General features: G+C 46.1%; 1 protein-coding gene across 2 annotated transcripts in view; it reads left to right on the forward strand.

The window, feature by feature from the left end:
• The window catches only part of XPR1 (xenotropic and polytropic retrovirus receptor 1), a 381,737-nt gene that overhangs the window by 278,235 nt on the left and 80,080 nt on the right, over nt 1–23,422 (forward strand). For both annotated transcript variants that reach the window (XM_029618129.1, XM_029618130.1), the window contains exons 8-10: nt 1,211–1,398; nt 15,926–16,105; nt 17,814–17,985. In XM_029618129.1, the coding sequence (XP_029473989.1) occupies nt 1,211–1,398; nt 15,926–16,105; nt 17,814–17,985 (540 nt within the window). The remainder of the gene's footprint in view (nt 1–1,210; nt 1,399–15,925; nt 16,106–17,813; nt 17,986–23,422) is intronic.

Below are 23,422 nucleotides of genomic sequence, written 5' to 3' on the forward strand. Positions count from 1 at the left end.
AAAACAGATGAGAAGGGGGGGGGGTCATAGTGATTGTGCAATCATGGCATCTAGTGGCTGGATTTAGGGCACATGATAGCATGATTCCGAAAGGAGCCTTGGCCCTGGCCCCTGCTGAGGACTCTTACTGCAGTGACTGGAATAAAGTAAGTTGAGAAGGGATATTATAAAATAGGGGGGAAAATTCCCCATTTAATTGCCAGTGTAGGCTCATAGTGCAAGGTAACAGCTGTGGTTCTAGTTATGATGGAAGCCCAAAGGAGCAAGAGGATACTGCTGTGACAAAAAAGAATGTGTATTATCTGCACGATACAAGGGAGAGAGAAATATGCATGCTCCCTGTGATCTCAGCTGAAGGTTTATAATACTGTCAAACATTAATTTTGTTTAAACATCTCTCCTGTGCACCAGAAATGTAAATGTGACCGTGTTTGTTTGAGAACTCCATTGTTACATAGACTAAGTTCTGGTCTTCCCAGGTTCTTATTTGTGGTTTACTTTGGTGCTCCATTTTCTTTAGATTTTTTTACCTTGCGTTTGTACATGGTATATCTTTTTTACATCCTCTACCCAGAGATTTGGATTTTGGGGGTGAGGGTCGGTAGGGAAAGTCCTGCTCAGTGCAATGACTCCTCTCATTTATTGTCGCGCAAAGTTATAAAATAGGTTTTCTCATGCTGGATCCTTCAGGGCTGCTTTTGGTCCATCAAGCACTGGTAATGTAAAATATGACAGTCCTGTAGGATTTGCCTTTTTTTTTTAGAAAGCAGCCATTCCTTTGTCTGATTAGCCCATTTCTTTCAGAATGAGAGAAGGCACTGTAAGTACAGCCTCTAATTCCAGAAGAAAATAAACAGTTTTGTCACGTTTCATTCGCTTGTCAATCATATACATTTTGACTGCCAATGATTCTGAATTCTCTGCTGATATGTCCATTACTTGGCGCGTGAACCAGTTGGCTGCTGCTGACCACTATTACTACAGCTTAAGTGCCAAATGTCCATATTAATTTATGAAAGTGAACCTGGGAAATGAGTCCCTTCCCCCTGGAACTTAGAATAGGAAGTAACTGAGAATATGCATCTGCTCTGAGCCTGCAGCTTCATCCTTTGTGTATTATGAGTAGAAGGGTCAAAGCTCAAGTTTTTGTACAGTGGGGCAATAAGTTCTTAGTGTAAACACTAGTCTGGTTTTCTTTGGGGTTTTCCAGGTGCATTCTGCTGTCCAGGTAAGAATGTGTGGCCACTGGTAAGAATCTATCGAGGTGGCTTCCTTCTGATTGAGTTCCTCTTTCTCCTGGGAATTAACACTTATGGCTGGAGGCAGGCAGGAGTGAACCATGTGCTGATTTTTGAGCTGAACCCCAGGAACAATCTATCTCATCAGCATCTCTTTGAGGTAAGTGTAAGGGTCTCTTTTATAACCTGATCTAGATTCAAAGTCAGCATTATTTTAAGCTAATTTTAAGCAATTCGGTTTCCATAAGTTTTTCAGTACGGAAACCCTCCTAATCTCTCACAGACACATTCCTCAAGGGTATAGACAGAGGTCACTCCTATATTCTCACCCTCCATGACATCTCAGCCGCCTTTGATACCATAAGCCACAACATCCTAATTAACCGCCTTACTGAAATCGGCATCACTGGTACATCCTTACTGTGGTTTAAATCCTACCTCGAAAACATCCTACAAAGTTACCATTGGAAATACTGAATCCACACCCATCAAGCTAACACAAGGCGTTCCCCAAGGTTCCTCTCTCTCACCCACCGTCTTCAATATTTACTTACTACCCCTTTGCCAACTCCTCTCTGACTTCGGCCTCACCCACTTCATATATGCGGATGACGTCCAGATACTCATCCCCATACAAGAATCCCTCCCCAAAGCCCTCAAAACCTGGGAAAATTGCCTCACTGCCATCAACCTCCTCCTCTCTAGCCTACACCTGGCCCTAAACACTTCAAAAACAGAGCTCCTCATCATCTCTGCTGATCACAACTTAGTATCCGCACCCATCAATAACTCCACCCCCCACGCCATATCTTTCTTGCAAAATGTTCAGGACCTCGGCATCACAATTAACAGCCAACTAAGCTTAACAAAATTTGTTAACTCAACCATAAAAGAGGGCTTCTTCAAACTTCATATCCTCAAAAAACTAAAACCCGTCCTCCGCCTAAATGATTTCCTTAGAGTCCTTCAGGCCACCATTCTTTCAAAAATAGACTACTGCAAGGTTCTACTCCTTGACCTCCCTACTTCGAGCATCAGACCTCTCCAAATGCTACAGAACGCCTCTGCTAGAATCCTTACCAACACCCACAAAACTGACCACATTACACCACTCCTCAAGGAACTCCACTGGCTTCCAATATCCTTCCGCATTCTCTATGAAAACCTCTCTTATATACAAAGCCCTACATAACTCTAATATACACTGGCTAGAAGACTCCCTTCGATTCTTCACCTCCAACCAGCCCACAAGAGCAGCTTACAAAGGAATCCTCATTTTCCCAGGACAAACTGGGATGCTAGTCCTCACATATGGGTGACGTCACTGACGGAGCCCTATTCCGGAAAACTTTCTGCCAAAGTTTCTAGAAACTTTTGACTGGCATCCTGAGCCTACTGAGCATGCCCAGCATGCCATGACCCCTCGAGCCACAGGGGTCTCCCTTCAGTCTTCTTTTTTCCGCGAAGCCGTTAGCCTCGCGGTTCTAGGAGTCCTATGTGGTGAATTTTCACCTTACAAAAAAGTTCATAAAAACTCGGAAAAACTTTAGACACCGTAGGGGTCTCCCTTTTTTTTTTTTCCTTCACGGTAAGTCTTTTCAATTTTTCCCGTCTGTTCCAATACAGTCAAACCGTGCCTGAAAGTAGTCGACGGCTGTCCGACTCTCATTAGGGCTACAGGTTTCAAAAAGTGCCCGAATTGTTGCCGCACCATGTCATTACGGACCCACACATAGAGTGTGTACTCTGCCTTGGCGAGGGACACGATGTCTCGATGTGCTGAGATGACGCCGAAAGGCAAAAGACTGCGGATGGAGAAAATGGAGCATTTGTTCCATCTCCAGTTAATGCCATCGACATCGACGTCCACACAGTCATCTCCGGCTGGAGCAATCAGAAAGGTCGTCCTTAAAAAAAAAAAAAAAGAGACTGGATGAAGCAGGGGATCGGCTGTCACCAACCCCTTCAAAATCTTCAATAAAATCTATGTCTGTCATCGAGAAGGGCGTCGAGCACAGGCACAAGCATTGGCATCGAAGGCCTCACGATCCAGTTATCAGATAGATTTCGGGAACTCCGACAGATCCCGAATCAGCGCTGAAGAAACTTCGAAGAGAGGGCGCTCCACCAAGGCCTTCCACTCCAAGGCGATCCCCACCGATATCGGTGCCGGGAACCGTACCTCCACAGGGACCTGTGGAGGTACGGCCTTCGCTGCCTCCCCCCATAGCTGCTCTGGTTTCACCAGCTATGCGGGCGGAACTGGACAGTTACATCCACCAGGCAGTTAGAGACGCGCTCCTCGATATGCCTCCGATGCCAGCATCGAGTCCGCCATCGAGGCCAGCACCATCGCCGGTACCGGTTCCACTTCCGTCACCGGTGCCCATACCAATGCCATTACAGACTCCATCGCTGGTTGTTCCACCGATGCCAGACATATCCTTTTTCGCACCAATTTTAGCAAACTTGGACACTCCCATCGGTGCCATCCTAGTAAAATCACCAAAGATACCGATGCTAGCACTGAGGGAAGAGGAAATAGTAAAGGAAATACCGATGCCTGAACCACTCCCAGGTCCATCGGGAATCACACGCTCACGTCCATCGTTTTCTCCGCTGTTTCCGTCGAAGCCACTGGAGAAACAATAGATGCTAACTGTACCCATTCCATCGATGCCTCCTTGTCCACATTCACTGGACACTTGGGATGATCCCAATACTGATACTTCTTGAGAGGAAGTCCTCTCAGAACTTTCTCCTCCAGAGGAAAGAAGGAAATCCCCTCCAGAGGACCTTTCCTTCTCAAATTTCATCAAGGATATTACTGACACCATCCCCTTCCAGCTTGAATCTGAAGAGGACACAGGACAAAAACTCTGGAACTATTACAGTTCGTGGACCCACCTAAAGAGGTGCTGGCAATTCCAGTTCACGAAGTCCTCATTGACGTGCAACACAGGCTATGGGAGCATCCCTGCACCATACCACCGGTGAATAAAAGGACTGATGCTACATATCTAGTCCAGCACATCCCAGGCTTCCAAAAGACTCTGTTACCTCATCAATCAGTAGTAGTTGAGTCAGCTCAAAAGAAATCCAAACAAAGCCTCATTTATCTAATCCTCCTGGAAAGGACAATAGATTCTTAGATACCATAGGCAGAAAAATGTTTCAGGGTTCCATGTTAGTCTCCAGAATTGCATCCTACCAACTATATATGACGCAATATCAGCGTAATTTATGGAAACAATTTCAAGAACTCTCTGAAACTCTCCCCCAGCAATTCCAAGATTCTTTCACTTCCATCATCCATAAGGACCTGGAAGCTGGGAAACATGAAGTTCGTGCAGCTTACGATAGTTTCGAGACTGCATCAAGAAGTCCCGAAGATGGGCCTGGCTCAAGGCCTCCGACCTGAGACCAGAAGTACAGGAGAAACTTGCTGATCTCCCTTGGGTAGGGGACAATCTCTTTGGAGATAAAGTAAAAGAGGCAGTTTCTCAGTTAAAGGAACATTTGGAAACCTTGAGACAACTTTCCTCTGCGCCTCAGGGATCTCAACCATCACGAAAACTCCAAGGAAAGATTCCAAATGGCCATACTACAGGCCACGATGTTGCTATCCACCTCCTGCCCGTGGAACGTCATCTAGGCCAGCTCAAAGAACGCAGACCCGACAACCAAGGGCACCTAGAGCTCAACCCCCTCTGCAAACAGGGTCAACTTCAGGATTTTGAAATCACACCAGGGAACAGAAGCCTGTCTACCAATAGAAACATAGAAATGACGGCAGAAGAAGACCAAACGGCCCATCAAGTCTGCCCAGCAAGCTACGCACTTTATCCAATTTTTTTTCCCTTTTTCTCTCTCCCACCTGTTACTATTGGCTTCTTGCCAGTAGGAGGTCGGATCACTTTCTTTCAACACAATTGGTCATGCATCACCACAGACCAATGGGTACTGTCCATAACATCTCAAGGACCTGGACTTCCTCACTGTACCAAGCGATACTCCACCCACCTCGTCTTGGACAGTAAACAATCAATCCACACTCTTACAAAAAGAATTGTCCACTCTTCTGAGAGCCAGGGCCATGGAACCAGTTCCCCGACCTCAGCAGGGCAGAGGATTCTACTCCCATTATTTCCTCCTTCCAAAGAAAACAGGAGGCCTACGTCCCATATTGGACCTCTGGAAACTCAACAAATACCTGAAAAAAGAAAAATTCAGGATGGGTATCATTGGGCACCATGCTACCTCTACTTCAAAAAGGAGATTGGCTCTGTTCTTTGGATCTTCAAGACGCTTACGCTCACATTCAAATCTTCCCTCCTCATCGCAAGTATCTGCGATTCTCACAGGACAAGCAGGATGGTAGTCTTCACGTATGGGTGACATCAGGATGGAGCCCAATCACGGAAAACTTCTATCAAAGTTTCTAGAACTTTGACTGGCCCCTACTGGGCATGCCCAGCATGGCACTAACCCTGCAGCCAGCAGGGGTCCCCCTTCAGTCTTCTTTTTCCCACGCAGCAGTAGCCTCGCGGTTTAGGAGCCCTGAAGAGATTCCTGACAGGAATTTTCCTCACGGAATTAAACTTAAATTGCCCCACAGGGGTCCCTCCTCTAACTTTTCTCGGGCTGCGGTACTCCGGTAAGTTGTTTTTTTTTTTTTGACAGTCTTCCGTCGATTACCGTCTAGTTTGGCCCTCGCGGCCTACTGGCCGTCGACCAGTACCGCAGCTCGATTTTTTTTTTTCTGTGGTCATGGCGTCGGGGTTCTGTCGGTTCCCGGACTATACTCACACCATGTCTATCACAGACCCTCATGGAGTCTGTGTAATGTGTTTAGGCCGTGAGCATGATGTCCTGACTTGCACCAAATGTGCCCGCATGACACCAAAAGGTCGCAAAGCCAGAATGGAGAAGATGGAACTCCTCTTTCGTGCTCAGACCCTGACGCCGTCCATCGCATCAACGTCATCGGAACCGGAACCGTCCACCGTCCGGTGACCGTCCGCCATCGACGTCTTCACGGCCATCGACGCCCGCTACTCCCCCTCAGGATCGAGGGGATCGCAGGGAGAAACATTGCCATCAACATCGTAGGACTCGGACCATCGAGGGAGCGAAATCATCGACCTCTCCACCATCGAAGAAGCCCTTTTCAAGAAAGGCACCGACCATTCCTGCAACTGGGTCACCGAGGCCACCCTCACCCGATCGGGGTTTGGGAGTCGCGATTCCGCCTGTAAAGGTGGTCCCTTCCGACTGTGCCTCTGCCTCCCTCTTCTGTTCCGGAGCTGGGGCTGCTTGCTCCAGGTCTCCGAGAAGAACTGGACCGGCTGGTTCAGGAGGCCATCGACAAGGCGATGCAACAGCTCCAGGTTCCCCCGGCACCGACACTGGCACCGAGGGTGGAACCGGTCACCGACCCGATTGCAGCAGCGCTGGCACCACTGTTTTCCTGGATAGAGGCGCTCATGTCCGCCCTTCCACCTGTGGTTCCTGGGTCTCCGATGGCTCTGGTGCCCTCCCCGTTGACAACTTCATTTGGAGAAGAAACACCATTCCACATTCCTCCATCGGGAGTTCTGCCTCAGCCATCGATGCCAATTCGTCCCTTGCCACCGATTCATCCATCGGTGCCAATACGTCTATCGGCGCCATAGATGCCGGCACCGATGCCTTCTGCGCCATCTTCGGTGCCCCCGGTGATTCCTCCGATTTTCTCGGAGTCTCAACCGGGGCCTTCAGGTATCCAACCCCCTTCTCGTCCTACAGGTCAGTCTGCTGATCCTTATGACACCTGGGGTGATGATACTTCCACAGACACCGATGACTTACCTTCACCTCCTTCTCCTACTGAAAGGAGAAAGCATTCTCCTCCAGAGGACCTTTCTTTCATTAATTTTGTGAAGGAAATGTCTGAGTTGGTCCCTTTTCAACTTCAGACGGAACAGGATGATAGGCACCAGATGATGGCGTTGCTCCAATTCCTGGATGCCCTCAAAATGATCACTTCTATTCCCATTCATCAAGTTCTTCTTGACCTCCTCAAAAAGAACTGGGAGAACCCTGGATCCATTGCTCCAGTACACAGAAAGGCTGACACTACCTATTTAGTACAGTCAGCCCCTGGCTTTCAGAAATCTCAGCTCGACCACCACTCAGTTGTGGTAGAGTCTGCCCGAATGAAGGCAAAAAGGTCGAAGCCTCACTCATCTACTCCACCTGTTAAGGAACAGAAGTTCCTAGACAATATTGGTCGAGTGTTCCAAGGGGCCATGCTCATCTCCCGAATTGCAGCTTACCAACTTTATATGACCCAGTATAATAGGGTCATCTTCAAGCAGATACAGGACTTCTCTGAAACCCTGCCTGAACAATTCCAAGACCAGCTTCAAAACCCTTGTTTACAAGGGTTTTGAGGCAGGAAAACATGAGATTAGACATCTTATGATATCTTTGACAGCTCTACTAGAGTGTCTGCAGCTGCTATTTCGGCAAGACGATGGGCCTGGCTCAAATCTTCTGACCTTCGCCCAGAAGTACAAGACCGGCTATCTGACCTACCATGTGTGGGAGACAATCTGTTCGGTGAACAGATCCAGCAAATGGTAGCTGAATTAAAGGACCATCATGAGACACTTAAACAGCTTTCATCAATTCCTTCCGACTTCTCCTTAAGACAGCCCTTCAGGAAGGACTCTAAGAAGTCGTTCTACCATCTGAGGAAGGCCTATCCTCCATCAGCAAGGTCCCGAACTACGAAAACTTATCAAAAGCCTCAGCCTCGCCAAGCCCGAAAGCAAAAATCACAAGCAGCTCCCCAGCTGGGGCCTTCTTCAGGTTTTTGACTTCCACTTGGAGAGCAGCAGCCTTATTCCTCTGCCAAGCATACCAGTAGGAGGTCGATTATGCCACTTTCACAGCATGTGGCAATCAATCACAACTGACCAATGGGTGCTAGCAATTATTGCTCAGGGTTACCACCTGAACTTTCTCGTTCTGCCACAGGACTCACCACCTCTACAGATGTGGGAGACATCCGACCACTCTATCCTTCTGGATCAGGAGGTTTCCCTCCTTCTCCAGTTAAAAGCAATAGAACCGGTCCCACTCTCGCAGCAAGGACTAGGGTTCTATTCCCGGTACTTTCTGATCCCCAAAAAATCCGGGAGAGTTCGTCCAATTCTGGACCTACGTGTACTCAACAAGTACCTCCAACGGGAAAAGTTCAAGATGGTAACCTTGGGATCGCTTCTACCTCTTCTACAAAGAGGAGACTGGCTCTGCTCTCAGGACCTCCAGGACACATACACATACATTGCGATAACTCCTACTTCATCGCAAATACCTCAGGTTTTTAGTAGGCCCCAAGCACTATCAATACAGAGTGCTTCTGTTCGGCCTAGCGTCTGCACCACGAGTCTTCACTAAATGCCTCGTGGTTGTCACAGCTTTCCTCAGGAAACAAGGTGTTCACGTCTACCCCTGTCTGGACGACTGGTTAATCAGGGCTCCAACCCAGCAAGCCGCTCGGTCGTTTCTCGGTTTCACCCTACACACTCTAATTTCGCTGGGATTTCTCATCAATTATGGAAAATCCTATTTAATCCCATCTCAAACCTTGTCGTTCATTGAGGCAGACTTGGACACCTTGCAGGCAAAAGCCTTCCTACCTCAACAACGAGCGCTAACACTATTGTCTCTCGCTTACCAGTTGCAGTCTCAACATATGGCAACGGCTTGCCAATTCCTCATCCTTCTTGGACACATGGCATCCTCAGTCCATGTCACACCAATGGCCTGCTTGGCCATGAGACTCATGCATTGGACTCTTGAGGTCACAGTGGATTCAAGCTGTTCAGCCTCTGTCGACCATTGTCCACATCACCGACTCACTCAGTCTGTCTCTCGCCTAGTGGAAAGATCAGAACAATCTCCTCCAGGGACTGCCCTTTCAAGTGCCAGATCCTCAACTCACTCTCACCACCGATGCTTCCAACCTTGGGTGGGGAGCCTACGTGGACAATCTACAGACACAAGGATCTTGGTCTTCAGGGGAAGCCAAATATCAAATAAACTTCCTAGAATTTCGAGCAATGCGATATGCTCTCAGGGCTTTTCAGGAACACATCATCCTGATTCAGACGGACAACCAGGTGGCCATGTGGTACATCAACAAGCAGGGAGGCACAGGCTCCTTCCTTCTGTGTCAGGAAGCTGTGCAGATTTGGGCGGAAGCGCTCTCCCACTCGATGTACCTCAGGGCCACCTACTTGCCGGGAGTGGGCAATGTCTTGGCAGACAAACTGAGTCGCGTCTTCCAACCACACGAGTGGTCTCTCAACCCCTTGGTAGCGACCTCAATCTTCCCACAATGGGGATACCCCCAGACAGACCTCTTTGTGTCCCCTCAGAACCACAAAGTCAACAATTTCTGCTCCCTCATTTGGAGCGAGCGCTCTCCGCCCAGAGATGCATTCTCCCTCTCGTGGGCAACCGGTCTGCTCTATGCATTCCCTCCACTTCCTCTTCTCTCGAAGACTCTCGTGAAGCTACGTCAGGACAAGGGAACCATGATCCTGATAGCACCACACTGGCCACGCCAAGTGTGGTTTCCCATACTTCAGGATCTCTCCATCCGCAGGCACATTCTCTTGGGAACGGACCCACATCTGATCACTCAAAACAACGGATGCCTATGCCATCCCAATCTTCAGGCCTTGTCTCTGATGGCATGGATGTCGAAAGGTTAATCCTTCAACCACTTAACCTTTCAGATTCGGTTTCTCGTGTCCTGATTGCTTCACGGAAGCCTTCCACAAGAAAATCTTATTCCTATAAATGGAAAATAAATGGTGCAACTCAAAGTCCCTTGATCCCTTTTCCTGTCCAATCCCAAGGTTTTTGGACTATCTGTGGCATTTGTCAGAATCAGGTCTAAAAACCTCTTCCATCAGGCGGGATCTGCCTTCCATAAAGGTGTCGGGGATGTCCCTATATCAGTACAACCCCTCGTAACACGATTTTTAAAGGGCTTGTTCCATATCAAGCCACCTTTACGTCCTCCGGCCCCTTCTTGGGACCTTAATTTGGTTCTCGGTTGGCTCATGAAACCACCATTCGAGCCTCTTCACTCCTGTGACCTAAAATATCTCACATGGAAAATGATTTTCCTTTTGGCTATCACTTCAGCTCGCAGGGTTAGTGAGTTACAGGCCCTAGTTACCTATCCGCTTTGCACTAAACTCCTGTAGAACCGGGCGGTACTCCGTACTCACCCTAAGTTTTTACCTAAAGTAGTTTCGGAGTTTCACATTAATCAATCCATCATATTACCTACCTTCTTTCCCAGGCCCCATTCCAATCCAGGGGAACAGGCTCTGCATGCCCTTGACTGTAAACAGGCTCTAGCGTTCTACCTAGACCGTACAGCTACCCACAGGAAGAGCACTCAGTTGTTCGTCTCTTTCCATCCCAACAAATTAGGGCAACCTGTGGGTAAGCAGACTCTCTCCTCCTGGTTGGCGGACTGCATATCTTTTTGCTATCAGCAAGCAGGCATTCCTTTTCAAGACCGTGTTAAAGCACACTCTGCGAGGGCCATGGCGACTTCAGTAGCACACCTACGATTGGTACCGCCTCCTGACATTTGCAGGACTGCCACCTGGAGTTCTCTTCATACTTTCACAGCCCACTACTGCTTGGACAAAGCCTGAAGACAAGATTCCATCTTCGGCCAGTCTGTCCTGCGTAACTTATTTCCAACGTGACGTACCCTCACCCTTCCGCCTGCCCGGTAGGGTTCAGGATGCCCTCTACCAAATTCCACCCCAGTTGTTGTGCCTGTTGCACGTCGTTGGGTACATTTGGTGCATGTTCGGACATCCTCAGTTCGGTACTCACCCATATGTGAGGACTACCATCCTGCTTGTCCTGTGAGAAAGCAAATGTTGCTTACCTGTAACAGGTGTTCTCACAGGACAGCAGGATGTTAGTCCTCACAAAACCCGCCCGCCGCCCTGCGGTGTTGGGTTCATAACGTTTTGTTTTATTTTTTCTGCACTGCCTGTAGCTATCAAATAAGACTGAAGGGGGACCCCTGCTGGCTGCAGGGTTGGTGCCATGCTGGGCATGCCCAGTAGGGGCCAGTCAAAGTTCTAGAAACTTTGATAGAAGTTTTCCGTGATTGGGCTCCATCCTGATGATGTCACCCATATGTGAGGACTTAACATCCTGATGTCCTGTAAGAACACCTGTTACAGATAAGCAACATTTGCTTTCCTAGTAGGAAGTCAACATTTCCAGTACAAGGTGCTAACATTCGGTCTTGCCTCAGCACCTTGAGTGTTCACAAAGTGCCTAACAGTGGCAGCTGCCCACTTGCACAAAGAAGGAATGCACGTATTTCCTTACCTGGACGATTGGCTGATCAGAAGCCAAACAAGACAAGGAGCTCTCAACTCAAGCTTACAATAACTCTACTCCATTCGTTGGGATTCCTCATCAACTACCAGAAATCCCACTTCACACCATCTCACCTGTTACAATTCATCGAAGCAGAATTAAACACCATAACGTCAAAAGCTTTCCTTCCAAAAAAACGCACGCAGACTCTTTGCGCAGCAATCAAATAACAGCTCATCAATGCCTCACTCTTCTGGGTCACATGGCCTCCAAAGTTCACGTCACTCCTATGGCCAGATTGGCCATGAGAGTCATTGAATGGACACTCAAAAGGCAGTGGATACAAGCCATTCAACCACTGGCTTATCCAATTCAAGTAACTCAACAACTACAGTCCTCGCTCCTATGGTGGACGAACGAGGACAACTTGCTCACAGGCCTACCTTTCCAGCAACCGGTTACGCAAGTGACATTAACTACAGATGCTTCCACCTTTGGGTGGGGAGCACACATTGGTCATCTGCAGACTCAAGGTACTTGGACAAAACTCGAAGCTACATTTCAGATAAATTTCCTAGAGCTTCGAGCTATACGTTATGTGCTGCATGCATTCAAGGACTGCCTTTCCCACAAGACTGTTCTGATACAAACAGACAACACAGTAGCCATGTGGTACATAAACAGGGAGGTACGGGCTTGTATCTCCTTTGTCAAGAAGCAGAACAGATTTGGGACTGGGCCCTAACACACTCAATGTTTCTCCGGGCCACTTATCTAGCAGGCATTCACAACGTAGTGGCGGACCGCCTCAGTCGTCAGTTCCAACCTCACGAGTAGTCTCTGGATCCAGAAGTGGCGACCAAGATCTTTCAACATTGGGGCCATCCAACAGTAGACCTCTTTGCATCACAAATGAATTACAAAGTGGACAATTTTTGCTCCCTGTACAAGCAGAGAAAGTGCTTTCCCAGGGACGCCTTTGCTCGCCACTGGAACTCAGGCCTTCTATACGCTTATCCCCCGATACCGCTAATAACCAAAACACTAGTGAAGCTTCAGCAGGACAAAGGGGTCCATGATTCTCATAGCCCCGTTTTGGCCTCGATAAGTATGGTTTCCCATACTTCTAGACCTCTCGATCAGGAAACCAATTCGCCTGGGCACAGCACCCACTCTCATAACTCAGGATCAAGGCAAGTTGCGTCATCCCAACCTTCAATCCCTATCGCTCACAGCATGGATGTTGAAAGCTTGATTCTACAACCTTTCAATCTTTCAACTACTGTGTCTCAAGTGCTTGTAGCTTCACATAAACCCTCCACACGAAAGAACTATCGTGCTAAATGGAAACGGTTTACTACGTGGTGCGCACAAAACAGTGTCGACCCTTTTTCCTGCACTACATCATCTTTATTAGACTATGGCATCTCTCAGACTCTGGTCTCCAGACCTCATCTGTAAGAGTACATTTAAGTGCAATCTCAGCTTATCACAATACCATCGGAGATGCACCAATATCAGTGCAACCCCTTGTTAGAATGTTTATGAGAGGTTTAATTCAACTTAAACCTCCACACCGACCACCGGTCACAGAATGGGACCTTAATGTAGTCTTAACAAGGCTCATGTGTTCTCCTTTTGAACCCATGGATTCCTGTGATGTTAAATTTCTCACTTGGAAGACTATCTTCTTAATAGCCATCACATCTGCTAGAAGAGTTAGCGAGTTACAAGCACTTCTCACATACTCACCCTACACAAAATTCCTACATGACAGAGAGGTACTCCGTACACACCCAAAATTTCTCCCCAAGGTAGTTATGGAATTCCACTTGAATCAATCCATCATCTTGCCTACTTTCTTCCCAAATCTGCACTCACTAAGGGGAGAGAGCTTTACACACCTTGAACTGTAAGCGTGCGCTTGTGTACTACTTAGATCGCACTACAGCCCATAGGAAATCCACCCAGCTCTTTGTTTCTTTTGATCAAAACAAACCTGGAAAAGCGGTGGGCAAGCAAACTCTATCTAATTGGCTTGCAGATTGTATACAATCTTGTTATGAAAAAGCAGGCCTTCCTCTCCAGGGGCGAGTAAACGCTCACTCAGTAAGAGCAATGTCAACCTCAGTAGCACACTATCGTTCAGTGCCAATAGCTGACATATGTAAAGCCGCAACATGGAGTTCTCTTCACACCTTTGCGGCTCACTTCTGCCTCGACAAGAAAGGACGACAAGATTCAGCCTATGGACAATCTGTCTTAAAGAACTTGTTTCCAGCATGATCCAACTCCTTCCACATCCAACCTTTCGTGATTTCAGGCTGCCTCATTTTTTCCAACAGTACACCAGTTGTTGTGCCTGTTGCACAAGTTGTACACTGTTGGTCCAATACAAGGATGACTCAGCCTGTAGCTTGCTAATCACCCATATGTGAGGACTAGCATCCTGCTTATCCTGGGATAAAGCAAAATTGCTTACCTTGTCCTTGTTATCCCAGGACAGCAGGATGTAGTCCTCACGAATCCCACTCGCCACCCCGCAGAGTTGGGTCCAATACGTTTTATTTTATTTTTGGCTAATGCTCATTGCTACAAATGAGACTGAAGGGAGACCCCTGTGGCTCGAGGGATCATGGCATGCTGGGCATACTCTGGGCATACTGGCTCAGGATGCCAGTCAAAAGTTTCTAGAAACTTTGACAGAGTTTTTTCCGGAATAGGGCTCCATCAGTGACATCACACATGTGAGGACTACATCCTGCTGTCCTGGGATAACACCTATTACAAGGTAAGCAATTTTGCTTTACTCCCCCTCCTAAGCTCACCCACCATAAATCTACAAAAGACCGAGCCCTTTTGATCGCAGGACCCACCCTCTGGAACACGATACCCCCTGACCTCTGTCAAGAACCCTGCACTCAAAAATTAAAAAAAAACCTCAAGACATGGCTCTTCAAAAAAGCCTTTCCACAATAACCCCTAGTTTACCCTCCAGAAAGACTCCTCAGCCCCCCCCCTGAGAAATATATATAATATGCAACATAAACCATTGTCCTAAATATATAAGCCATGTACATTTAACTTGTAAAGTATTTTCCTTAAACATGTATCACAAGTATCTTATACATGTACTAGCCGTTAAGCCCGTAACAACGGGCTCGGTCCGTTTCCTTCCCACTCCCTCTCCCTCCCTCTCACTTCCCCCTCCCTCTCCTCTTCCCTCCCACCCCCCTCTCCTTCTCCTCCCCCTCACCTCCTCTCTCCCTCCCCCTCTCCCTCTCTCTCACCTCCCTCTCCCCCCCTCACCTCCCTCTCCCCCCTCCCTCTCTCACCTCCCTCTCCCCCCTCCCTCTCTCACCTTCCCCTCCCTCTCTCGATCCCCTCCCCTTTACGATCGTCCACAACCGGCAGATCTCGGGGGGGGGGGGGGGTCCCGGGCGCGCGCGGCGCCGCCGCCACTTCTCCTCCCGCTCTTGCCGGCAGATCTCGGGGGGGGTGGTGTTACTCCCGCGCGCGCGGCGGCGCCGCCACTTCTCCTCCCGCTCTTGCCGGCAGATCTCGGGGGGGGGGGGGGGGTGTCACTCGCGCGCGCGGCTGCTTCTCCTCCCGCTCCTGCTTCGCGGCCGCCGCCACTCCTGCGGCCCCACCGCCATTTTTTTTTTCCGGGCACGCACGGCTCTGACCAACGTGCTGGCCCGCACATGCGCGGTAGAGCTGCTCTCTACTGCGCATTTGCGGGCCGTCGGTCAGAGCCCATTTATAAGGTAGATTGAATGAACAGTATCTTAAAAATGTATAGTATTTCCTTAAACATGCATCCTAAAGATCTTAAACAAATATAGTATATCCCCTAATCTTTTACTGAATAAATGTATTATATTACACCTATAGAGCCATTATAATAATCTATTTTATAACTGCTACAATGTTCCTGCTCAGTTTTCTTTTCTAGGTTGACAACCTTCCAAGTTGCTATTTTCCCTGTTCCATGTATTTCGTTATGTTCCCATGTAAACCGATATGAATACCGTTATATAAAGGCTGTTAAATAACTAGAGCTGGTCCCATTTATTAGTCTGCTTAGGAGGCACAGCAAGTTTTAGGTGCATTAGCAAAACTATGCTGTGCCCAGTACTAAACCACTAAAGAAGGCAGGGTTAGGGTTTATGGGCACAGTTGTATTCTGTCCATGGAAAATTCTGTGGGTCACTTGAGGCAGATGAGAAGGCCATATGAACAACTTGTGCTTTTTTTTTTTTTCCCAGCTTGCAGGATTCTTGGGGATGCTCTGGTGCTTAAGTTTGCTTTCATGTCTGTTTGGTCAATCTACCAGGATACCCATGCAGGTGAACCCCCTCATCCTATATGGATTTATGGTGCTTTTCCTCATCAATCCCACCAAAACATTTTATTACAAATCGCGCTTCTGGTTACTAAAACTGCTGGTAAGTGGATGAAGTACCTGGTTGTAGGTGATGCAAGGAAGGGGAAAAACATTATGCTTCAAAGAGCAGAAAGGCTGAGAATGTGTTTGCCTGCAAGACTTTCCACTGATTTTCAAAGCAGAAGTACTGGGCTGCTTTCATTTTGAAAATTAGCCATCAGTGCTCGCACAGACTCACTTACACAAAGGTGTAACTTGAGCAAGTGACTGTATGCGCATACTTCTAAAAATCAAAACTCAGTCCCTAGAACGCCTCTTGTTTGCACACACGAAAATATGCGCAAACCTGATGTTACTCACATACTTTTTGTATGCTGACCGGCAAATTTTCTAGTAAGCAATTTATGTACATAAAACCCTTATTTATGCTTTGAAAATTCAACCCTAAAAGTATAATAGTAGGGTGTTAGCTAGCCTTCTCCTTGTTTAGTGGTATGGTGAAAGAGCAGCAGCCACTGCACATGTCCATCATGGTCGGCAATGAATTATTTTTACGGGTCCCTGTCCTGAACGTCAGTTTAACCTGTTGTTCACACAGTCTGTTAAAAACTTGCTGCTTGTTGTATTAAACATTAAGTTCTGCAGCTGAGTCATATTTATTAACCAGCACTGACTTATCAATGGAGTGGGTTAGGAATTTCTTTTCTAGGAAGTCGGAGTGGTAGACTGTAGAAGTTACTATTTTATGAATTGATCCTGACTGATGAAACCACCGATATCTAGAAGGATGTTGCCCTTGCTTTTTATATATTTCTTTGAAATGAAAATTGTCACCACTCAGTTTTTCCTGTCCCCTTTGTCTCTCCTCACCCACCCTGACTGACAGTGACAAGATGTCTTTGGAAGTTCAGATGAGGATTGTTATTTAAATGGACTATTTTAGAACTCTCCCTTTGTTTATGCAAACCCAATCTTATTGAGTTAATTTGCTTCTCATTCCAGTTTATTTATTTGTTACATTTTTATAACACCCTTCAGTGTTGTACAAAACTAAGACAGAGAAAATTAAAACATGAATTAAACACAATGAAATAAAAAGACATAAACATAAAATCAAAGCCAAAAATATGAGATCCCTGCTAAAATTATTCTTACTTAAATTTTAAAAAGTCAGATTTCAATTCCAATAATGAGTCAGAATCTTGTGTAAAACAAAAAAAAAAAACCTGAGCTTTGTACATCTTATAGGATGTAGTAACTTCCTTTCAAAAGAAAGAGAATTCCATTGTGATAGACTTCTACAGGAAAACACTTTCTTCTCTGTATCTGCTAACTTAATTTTTGAGGTGTTTAAAGGGAGAGTAAGCTAAGAAGATTGCAAAGCTTGTGTCTGGACATAGTTTGCAAGACTTAGATGCCAGATATTGTGGACTCAATTTATTCAGAGATTGAAATACTAAAAATGTAGTTTAAATTGAATTCTCAAACACCACAGGCAGCAAGGTCCCTTGGATGAAGAGAAGTATGTTGGCTCTGGAATGGAACCTGATTAAAGGAGAGGGGAGACTGAATCTGTGTAAGGGGTGGTGAAGGAGTGAATGAAAACAGTGAAAGGAAATTTACTGTGAGGAGGAGATGAGAACTCAACTATCTACCATGAAGAACCTGTTGGATCTTTTTCTTTAGTGCTTTGTTCTAGTGGTGAAATGTGAATGATGCAATGCTGCTGTTCATGACTAACCTTGTACTGTTTCCTTCCCTTGTGTCAGTTCCGAGTGTTTACAGCACCTTTTCACAAGGTGGGCTTTGCAGATTTCTGGCTGGCTGATCAGCTCAACAGCCTAGTTGTCATACTGATGGACCTCGAGTACATGATCTGCTTCTACACCTTTGAGCTCAGTTGGTCCAACAATGAGGGACTGCTACCTCCAAGAAAAACAGGTGCAGTAGAAAGCTGCATGTTTCTAACCATACATTGCACTTGAATACTGGGGAGACAGTAGGGGAGAGACTACTGCCTAAATTTGGTATCTTACAAAAAGTTCCAAACTGGTGGGAGATCTGTGTTAGACCGAGAGAGATTCCAGGATGCTTCTGTCTCCCAGGGCTGGAGATCAAAACAATATTCTTAGTACTTCTTTTTTTTTTTTGCTGCCTGCTGGCTTTCTCCTGCATCTTTAAAGGTTCTGGTACAATTGGGCCAGCTCCTATTGGAGCTACAGCACCATGAACAACCTCCATTTCCCTGTACATACCCGGATCAGTCCAGACTCCTGGGTTTATGCATCCCTGCCAGCAAATGGAGACAAAGTTTAATTGACACTGCTTCATAATCCCTGGTGCCACCTGCAGTTCCTCAGTATTTCTCTGTCTCCAGCAGATGGTGGCAGCTGATTACACCTGCAGTTCTTTCTGGTTTTTGCCCATTTCACTTTTTTTTTTGTAATTTTCTCTTTATTAAACTTTTTCATTTTATATCAAATATAATCACAAAAAGTAATTATTAAGCAAACTTGTAAACAGCATTAATTTAACATTAAACACTTTCACATTATTTTTTGTGCCACACAAGAAATAATCATAAAAAGGGGGGGGGGGCCTTACAATAAATCATAACATATCCTGTTAGTTACAACTGAGGAGAGGAGGGTTCTATTTTTTCATCACTTTTGGCCTTACTTATTAGTTATCAGATTCTCCTTTATCTCAGTTTTATCAACTAAGAAAGTCTCCAAGTGCCAGGGTTCAGAGAATATGAATTTTTTACCTTTAAAATTAATATAACACTTTGAGGAAATTTCAAATAAAAAGTTGCCACAATCCCTAAGGCTTTATTTTTCAAAGCTAGGAATTGTCTCCGAGCCTCTGTGGGCCTGGAGACATCAGGAAATAAATATGGTATCCCAGGACAATCAGGATGCTAGTCCTCACATATGGGTGACATCACGGAGCCCTATTGTGGGAAAACTTTCTGTCAAAGTTTCTAGAAACTTTTGACTGGCACTCTGAGTGCACTGAGCATGCCCAGCATGCCATGATATTCTCTGCCACAGGGGTCTCTCTTCAGTCTTCGTTTTTCCGAGCTGGTGTAAGCATCGCAGAGATAGGAGCCCTGTGAGTTTACTCACACATCACTGACTGAAAAAGTCATTATTTTCAAATTATCTCTCCTATATAAGGGATCTCTCTCTTTTTTCCACTGGATGGTGAGAATTCGGTATCGTTTTTACTGTAAGTAAGAACTCTTTTTCTCTCAGAAAATTTCCCCCCGGTTTTCATAGACTGCTGTCGGTGAAAACATGGCTTCAGGCTTTAAAAAATGTCCGATTTGCAATCGGACTATGTCTATCACAGACCCACACCTTGAGTGTGTTCTATGCTTAGGCGAAAAGCATGATGTCTCATCCTGCTAACAGTGTGCAGAAATGATTCCAAAAGGCAGGAAGCTTAGACCGGAGAAAATGGAGCACCTTTTTCACCTCCAACTCCTTCCCTCTCCTTGGTCGAAGAAATCATCCCCAGCAGGAGTCACCAAAAAGGTTTTGCTAAAAAAAACGTCGTCTGGAGGGATCGGGTGATCAGGCATCACCAACACTGTCAACGGCGTCGATAAGGTCGGTAATCGAACAAAGGCCTAAACATAAGCATCGGCACCGACATGCCCCGACAGCTACGTTAACTCCCTCCCCAGGAGAACCGAACGCAAGGCGGCAGAAATACAAGGAAACATCGCCACCGTCAGGGCCTACAACATCGATGGAACCCATACAACCATCGTATGAGGTATTATCCACTCCGCCACCGTCCATCGCAGCTGTGTCACAGGAATTGTCTGTTGATCAAGCAGGCGCTGATACAGGCCTGAAAACAAATTCCGGCGACCATGCCGATGCCGGCGATTCTGCCGGTGACGTCGCCAATGCCACCGGTGACTGTGAGTTTACCAGTCACCATGCCGATGTCGATGGCCCTATCAGTTCTGGCACCGATCTTCACACTTGCGCCGATGCCCGGCAATAAAGGCAAAACTACGGTGATTTCGAAGAGATCATCGAAGACACTAGTCCCATCTTTGATCCCGAAGCCTTCAACATCGGTGCCACTCCTTCCTGGGGATCCAGGACACCCAGAGTCAGCAGTACATCAAATAATAATGAAAAGGTATTGGGATCTATTTGATTCTCTCCCCTCTAATCCAAGGGAAGAGCATCTTGAGGAGTCATATCCTGAAGATCCATTGCCAGGACCTTCTGGCATTCTTCCTCCACCTAAGACTTCGGCAATTCCTCAACACATCCAAGAATGACACTTGGAGTGACACAAATTCAGAAACGTCATCTGAGGATTTTATGTCTGAACCATCCCCACCAGATCCTCGAAAGAAATCTCCTCCAGAAGATTTTACTTTCACCACTTTTGTCCAGGAAATGGCTGACACCATTCCTTTCAAATTAGTCACAGAGTAGGATACCAGGCAACAAACCTTGGAGGTGCAGAGAAGGGCTACCAAAATGATAAGGGGAATGGAACAACTCCCCTAGGAGGAAAAACTAAAGAGGTTAGGACTTTTCAGCTTGGAGAAGAGACGACTGAGGGGGGGATATGATAGAGGTGTTTAAAATCATGAGAGGTCTAGAACGGGTAGATGTGAATCTGTTATTTACTCTTTCGGATAGTAGAAAGACTAGGGGGCACTCCATGAAGTTAGCATGGGGCATATTTAAAACTAATCGGAGAAAGTTCTTTTTTACTCACTGCACAATTAAACTCTGGAATTTGTTGCCAGAGGATGTGGTTAGTGCAGTTAGTATAGCTGTGTTTAAAAAAGGATTGGATAAGTTCTTGGAGGAGAAGTCCATTACCTGCTATTAAGTTCACTTAGAGAATAGCCACTGCCATTAGCAATGGTTACATGGAATAGACTTAGTTTTTGGGTACTTGCCAGGTTCTTATGGCCTGGATTGGCCACTGTTGGAAACAGGATGCTGGGCTTGATGGACCCTTGGTCTGACCCAGTATGGCATTTTCTTATCTTCTTATGTTCTTAGGTGCTTCAATTTGTCAACCCTCCAAAACAAGTGGTAGCCATACCAGTGCATGATGTTCTCCCAGAATTGCAACATCGCCTGTGGCAACATCCCTGCTCCGTTCCAGCTGTTAAGAGAATGGAAAGTACAAATTTAGTACAATCTGCTCCTGGGTATCAAGTCGCAGCTCCCTCACCACTCAGTGGTGGTGGAGTCAGCACAAAAAAGATAAAAAAGAATTAGAACACATTCATCGACTCCCCAGGTAAAGATCACCGGTTTTTGGATTCCCTGGGTCGTAAAGTCTATCAAGGGGCCATGTTGAACTCTCGAATCTCTTCATACCAACTCTACATGACCCAATATCAAAGAGATTTGTGGAAACTCAGTATCAACTCAGTATCAAGAGTCAGCCCAGGCCATCATCCACAAGGGTCTGGAGACCGGAAAACATAAGAACATAAGAAAAAGCCATACTGGGTCAGACCAAGGGTCCATCAAGCCCAGCATCCTGTTTCCAACAGTGGCCAATCCAGGCCATAAGAACCTGGCAAGTACCCAAAAACTAAGTCTATTCCATGTTACCATTGCTAATGGCAGTGGCTATTCTCTAAGTGAACTTAATAGCAGGTAATGGACTTCTCCTCCAAGAACTTATCCAATCCTTTTTTAACACAGCTATACTAACTGCACTAACCACATCCTCTGGCAACAAATTCCAGAGTTTAATTGTGCGTTGAGTAAAAAAGAACTTTCTCCGATTAGTTTTAAATGTGCCCCATGCTAACTTCATGGAGTGCCCCCTAGTCTTTCTACTATCCGAAAGAGTAAATAACTGATTCACATCTACCCGTTCTAGACCTCTCATGATTTTAAACATCTCTATCATATGGGGATATGATAGAGATGTTAGAACCTCTTTAGTCTTTCCTCATAGGGGAGCTGTTCCATTCCCCTTATCATTTTGGTAGCCCTTCTCTGTACCTTCTGCATCGCAATTATATCTTTTTTGAGATGCGGCGACCAGAATTGTACACAGTATTCAAGGTGCGGTCTCACCATGGAGCGATACAGAGGCATTATGACATTTTCCGTTTTATTCACCATTCCCTTTCTAATAATTCCCAACATTCTGTTTGCTTTTTTGACTGCCGCAGCACACTGAACTGACTATTTCAATGTGTTATCCACTATGACACCTAGATCTCTGTCTTGGGTTGTAGCACCTAATATGGAACCCAACATTGTGTAATTATAGCATGGGTTATTTTTCCCTATATGCATCACCTTGCACTTATCCACATTAAATTTCATCTGCCATTTGGATGCCCAATTTTCCAGTCTCACAAGGTCTTCCTGCAATTTATCACAATCTGCTTGTGATTTAACTACTCTGAACAATTTTGTCTCATCTGCAAATTTGATTATCTCACTCGTAGTATTTTTTTCCAGATCATTTATAAATATATTGAAAAGTAAGGGTCCCAATACAGATCCCTGAGGCACTCCACTGTCCACTCCCTTCCACTGAGAAAATTGTCCACTTAATCCTACTCTCTGTTTCCTGTCTTTTAGCCAGTTTGCAATCCATGAAAGGAAATCGCCACCTATCCCATGACTTTTTACTTTTCCTAGAAGCCTCTCATGCAGAACTTTGTCAAACGCCTTCTGAAAATCCAAGTATACTACATCTACCGGTTCACCTTTATCCACATGTTTATTAACTCCTTCAAAAAAGTGAAGCAGATTTGTGAGGCAAGACTTGCCCTGGGTAAAGCCATGCTGACTTTGTTCCATTAAACCATGTCTTTCTATATGTTCTGTGATTTTGATGTTTAGAACACTTTCCACTATTTTTCCTGGCTCTGAAGTCAGGTTAACTGGTCTGTAGTTTCCCGGATCGCCCCTGGAGCCCTTTTTAAATATTGGGGTTACATTTGCTATCCTCCAGTCTTCAGGTACAATGGATGATTTTAATGATAGGTTACAAATTTTTACTAATGGGTCTGAAATTTCATTTTTTAGTTCCTTCAGAACTATGACGGATTCCTTCAGAACTATGACGGATTCGAAACAGCTTCCAGAGTAGCTGCTTCAGGGATCAGCACCAGAAGATGGGCATGGCTTAAGGCCTCAGACCTTAGACCTGAGGTCCAAGATAAATTAGTGGATCTCCCTTGCTTGGGAGATAATCTTTTTGGATCCAAGGTCCAGGATGCAGTGACTCAACTAAAGAAGCACACTGAAACACTGAGGCAGCTTTCTTCGCTTCCACAAGATCCCCCTACGCACACTGCACGTAGGCCTCAGCAAAAAGAAGCTAGAAGACCTTTTTACAGACAAAGGAGGTA

The sequence above is a fragment of the Rhinatrema bivittatum genome, chromosome 10, assembly GCF_901001135.1.
Source record: "Rhinatrema bivittatum chromosome 10, aRhiBiv1.1, whole genome shotgun sequence".
NCBI lineage: Eukaryota > Metazoa > Chordata > Amphibia > Gymnophiona > Rhinatrematidae > Rhinatrema > Rhinatrema bivittatum.